General features: G+C 43.1%; 1 protein-coding gene across 3 annotated transcripts in view; it reads right to left on the reverse strand.

Annotated features, from left to right (window-relative positions):
* The window catches only part of Smc5 (structural maintenance of chromosomes 5), a 68236-nt gene extending 63845 nt beyond the window's left edge, over nt 1–4391 (reverse strand). For 2 of the 3 annotated variants that reach the window (XM_021151741.1, XM_021151743.1), the window contains exon 1: nt 4134–4391. In XM_021151741.1, the coding sequence (XP_021007400.1) occupies nt 4134–4318 (185 nt within the window). In that variant the 5' untranslated portion in view covers nt 4319–4391. The remainder of the gene's footprint in view (nt 1–4133) is intronic. The other variant, XM_021151740.2, reaches the window with a different exon arrangement.
* Between the last annotated feature and the right edge of the window lie 452 nt (nt 4392–4843).

The raw sequence follows: 4843 nt of genomic DNA on the forward strand, positions 1-4843 counted from the left end.
CATTGGGGGCCGTGTGATCCATCCAATAGCTGACTGTGATCATCCACTTCTGTGTTTGCTAGTACCTCTACTTTTGTAAAACAATTTTAAAACAAATTTGTACAAGAAGCCATGGCTTCTTTCCTAGTGTCTTACATTTACTATTTTTCTTGAATTAAAACAGTAGCTACTTCTCACATTTTAATATTTAAAGCAATCTAACAATTATTCAAATGACAAAATAATCATTAAATCAATAGCTTCATTTTATCATCAATTAAAAATTTTTTTCAAAAAGGGCTTTGACAAGAATCCACGACAGGGCTATGTTCTGATAATCCCCATTTCTCTAGAAGGCAAGGATACATAAGCAGAGAGATCTGTAATCCTTGTACACACAATGGCATCCTCCCTGCACAGTTAGTCCATAGTTACATGAATTAAATACTTAATTTATATTCAGGCCCTGTAAGTTTTATATATCTGCTTCTAAATCTGCTGCTTCTGTGAGCTCTTAAGTGATTTTTTAATTCTACATATTTTTAAAGATTAATTTTAGTTTTTTATTTACGTATTTATGTTTTTTGAGACAAGGTTTCTGTGTAGCCCTGGCTATCCTGGAAACTTACTCTATAGACCACGCTGGCCTTAGATGCAGAGATCCACCCACCTCTGCCTCATAAGGACAAGGACTTACGGAGCAAGATGTCTGTCTTTGTTACTTATTTTTAATCTGTATTTAATTCTCACTACTTATCAAGGCAGCTTTGGCAAGATATGAAGTAAGCTATAACCTAGACATTTCTCTAGCTTGCCTTTTAAAATCCTTAATTGGAATCCATAAATATCCCTTCTCTAGGTTTCTAGTGCTTAGGTATACCTAACTAATCTCTAAGTATAAATGCCAGAGTGCTACTAATATGCTAAATATATAAATAATTTAACAAAGCATGCCAACTTTAACATTTAAAACTTTAAAAAGCCAGGTGGCAACAAAAATATGCATGTGACAAAGAACTACAGGGATACACATGGAAATCTAGTATCACTTGTTAAAAAGAGAAGTGGTGCTGGAGAGATGAGTCCGCTGATGAGAGCTTTATCCTCTTCCAGAGGCTCCAAGTTTGGTTCCTAGCACCAACATAGTACAGCTAACAACCACTTGTAACTGGAGCCCCAAGCCATATGATGTCCACTCCTGGTTTTATGTATGTGTGTGCATGCATGTGTGCGTACACCTGTACACACACACACACCTTAAAAGGCTTTGTAAGTCAGCCCTAGTTTCACCTTTTTCCTATCTCCTTTTTCTATGTCTACTCAGAACTCTAAATTCTATTATATATTTCTTCTAGTTTCCTGACTAATCTGTGCTTCCTTTCGCTTATAACTCTCCCTCTACTCTCAACCTATCTGACTTAATTTGCTCACAGCAACCCCTGTCCTATCTCTAGTCCATCTGAATTCGCTAAGCCTAGCTAGTCCCCCTACTTGCTTGGGACTCACTTCTCTCAGACTCGTTCTGTGACAACTTGGTTGTCAACCTAAATACATCTAGAATTAATTAAAACCCAAGCAGCTGGGTAGACCTGTGAGGGATTTTTTCTAAAATCACTTGAAGTGGGAAGACCCACTTTTAATCCAGATCTTCTGAGGTGTGAAGACCCACCTTTACTCTGGGTCACACTTTCGGCTGGCAGCCTCTATAAAGGACACAGAGGGAAGCTTGTTCTCTTTGCCTGCTGGCTTCCACTCTTGCTCTCAGTGACAAGTCCATTCCTTCATTGGCATCAAGAGCCTATCTCTGGGATTCTGAAGACCAGCAGAGACATCCAGTGTCATGGACAAAGTAAGAATAACTACTGGATTCTTAGAGCCACTGTCAATGGTAGACAGCCTTTGTTGGACAAGCTGAACCAAAGCCTGTAAGCCATTCTAATAAAAAGCCTTTCTGTATATGGATATAGATGTATTCTCTAAGTTCTGTTCCTCTAGAAAATCTGAATATACCTCCCAAATCTAAAATCTTATATTATTAAAATAAACCAAACCATACCCAACTCTGCACTCTCCACCCACTTTTTCTTTTTGCTGTTTTGGTCCAAGCTTTTCTTCCTTGGTCTAAAAAGTTTTCTTTTGTACTACTTGATCAAAGGAAAACATTTTTCCAATTGCTCAATGTAGGAGGCTTCAGTCTCATTACGAGTTCAGTGGAGCAGGTATTTTAAGTATTATTTTAACTAAGCTTCTCTGACAAGTCTCCCGTGAGTCTCATCTTACCTTCCAGTACAGGTAGATCTCTGAGCTCATCTTCTCTCATTCTTACAATAAACTCTTTTCTTTCCCCAATATTTTATTAGATATTTTCTTCATTAACATTTCAAATGCTATCCTGAAAGTCCCCTATACCCTCCCCTTCCCCGCCCCGCCCTGATCTCCTACCCACTCACTCCCACTTCTTGGCCCTGGCGTTCCCCTGTACTGAGGCATATAAAGTTTGCAATACCAAGGGGCCTCTTTTCCCAATGATGGCCGACTAGGCTATCTTCTGCTACATATGCAGCTAGAGACAAGAGCTCCGGGGGTTACTGGTTAGTTCATATTGTTGTTCTACCTATAGGGTTGCAGACCCCTTCAGCTCCTCAATAAAATAAAGACTTTTTAATTCCTCCAATTTATATTTTCCTTCTTGTAATTTCAAAGATTTCTGTAACATCAATGGCCACCTATACATAGGACTCCCAAGCCTGTGACTTATTTTTTTCTTTCTGAGCTCGTCCAGGCCTTTAGAAACTCCATGCATACATCTTTCTTAGCTATCCCACATGAAAGTTCAAGACAGAGGCGCTCAACTGCATTCATCATTTATTCTCTGTCCACTCCACCCACCACTACTCTTTCTTGAATAACACCAGATTGGTTAGCCAGAGCCAGACTTGGGAAGAACTAGGGCACACTCCTCCACTCTCAGGCCTCACAATCTATAGGCAGATCTTATCAAATAACCCTTCAGCTCTGCATTCTTGCTTTCTTACTTTAAATATTCTTGCTTGCTATCTGGCACCCTTTCAAAATCATAGGTTCCCGACTGCCTGCCTGCAGGATGATGCTGGAGTTCTTTAGCATAGTAACAGACAAGCTGGAACAATCGTTTCCAACTTCTATTCACCTATGTTCTTACATTCTACCTAAGGTCAGTCACTAAACATTACAAACTTGCTTTCAGGGTAATCATCTTCCCTCCTTTTCTACTTTAGTATCTTCTTCACAAAGCTCTGATGGTTGTGGATGGACTTAGCCTTTTCAGTCTGTGCCTCCCATGAAATCCTGGGTAGATAAGTTACAGCAGATAACCTCATGCTGAGTATACTAGCCTTTCCTGATCAGGATTCAAATTAGCAATTCTGCTATTAGAATCTATACAGACCGGGGCAAGAAACAATAGCCATGAGTTAATGTCATCAACAAAGACAGGTAGAAACGCAGCCGATGTGTAAATAAAACAAACGAACACCTGATACACAACTGCTTGAAAAAAAGTGGTATTGTTATTAAGGGTCTATAAATTATGCAAGCCTACATTTAGGAAAAATACCTCGAAAGGATAACTCTAAGATGATAAACAGGTAATGATATTTCTGGTAACATTTAGAATCTACTCAACTAGTTGGGGTCGGGGCAAGGAAGAAAGGAGGATTGGACGGGTCAAGAATCTGCAAGGAGGTACAAAAACTGGGAACACGATTTTTAATTTCTTTGGTACACTCTAATCTCCAATCAACAACCATTACCATGTCATCTGCCCACTCTGGAAATCGTGTACACTTTTTAAAATTTGCCACTCCGCTGTAACTGTTGCCTATGGAGTTTTGCGAAGAGCACAGGTCCCTGGTAGATCGAGATTCGCAGATTAATAAACTAGAGACCCGGCCCCTTCGTATCTACTGCCCAGAGCCGACGCCTTCCAAAACCACTGGGTGTATAAAAAAACATCAGGCCACTCGCCTACTACAGCCAACACGGCCAGTCTTCGTGGCCTAGGCAGGGAATGCCTCAGGGTTCGCCTGGCACAGGTTCCCCACCGCCCGGCACAGCCCACCGCCCCGGGCCTGCGGGCCGCTAGCTCCCGCCCAGCGCGGCCTGCCGCCACTCACAAGAAGTTCTCCATGGCGATGCGGACGATTGAGCCCTCGACGAAGGTCCCGGACGGCCGCGGCAGCGTCGGCGTCGGGTTCGAGTTCTTTCTCTTGCTCGGGACCTCGGAGGAAGCATCTCTCGGGAGAGACCGCTTGGAAACCTGGGGGTTGGGGGGAGCAGCCTTTCCGCTCGGAGTCGCCATCCTGGCTTCCTCCGCGTCCCGCAGCGGCTTCCGTTCCCGGCGAGCCGCAGCCCAGGAGCCTCCGCGCCCGGCTCCCGCGCTAACTGACCCCGCCTGACCCCGCCCCGCGGCCCCGATGCGCTTGCGCGGTTCCGCCCAGCAAACCCGAGGCCACGCCCCGACCAACGCTCCCCGGTGGCCTCAGAGGTGCGATGTGTGTGTGTGTGTGTGTGTGTGTCTGTGTGTGTTGCTCTTTTGCAACTGTCCCTCCCAGAATCCCAAATGTTCTACATTGCAGTTTCCTTCCCTGGTGCTCAAATAAACTCCAAAGAAAATAAACCCTGGTGCTCAAATAAACTCCAAAGAAAATAAAAGATGCCTGTTGACTCTGTGCCTGTTGTTGGAAGCATGGCAGTAACACCCATCTGATGCTCTCATGATTGTGAAGAGTGTATTAATTACTTGCCCACTCACACTTCCTAGTCCTTTTATTGTATAATTTATTTATTTTTATTTTATGTGCATTGATGTTTTGCCTGCATGTAT

The sequence above is a fragment of the Mus caroli genome, chromosome 19 (assembly GCF_900094665.2).
Source record: "Mus caroli chromosome 19, CAROLI_EIJ_v1.1, whole genome shotgun sequence".
Classification (NCBI taxonomy): domain Eukaryota; kingdom Metazoa; phylum Chordata; class Mammalia; order Rodentia; family Muridae; genus Mus; species Mus caroli.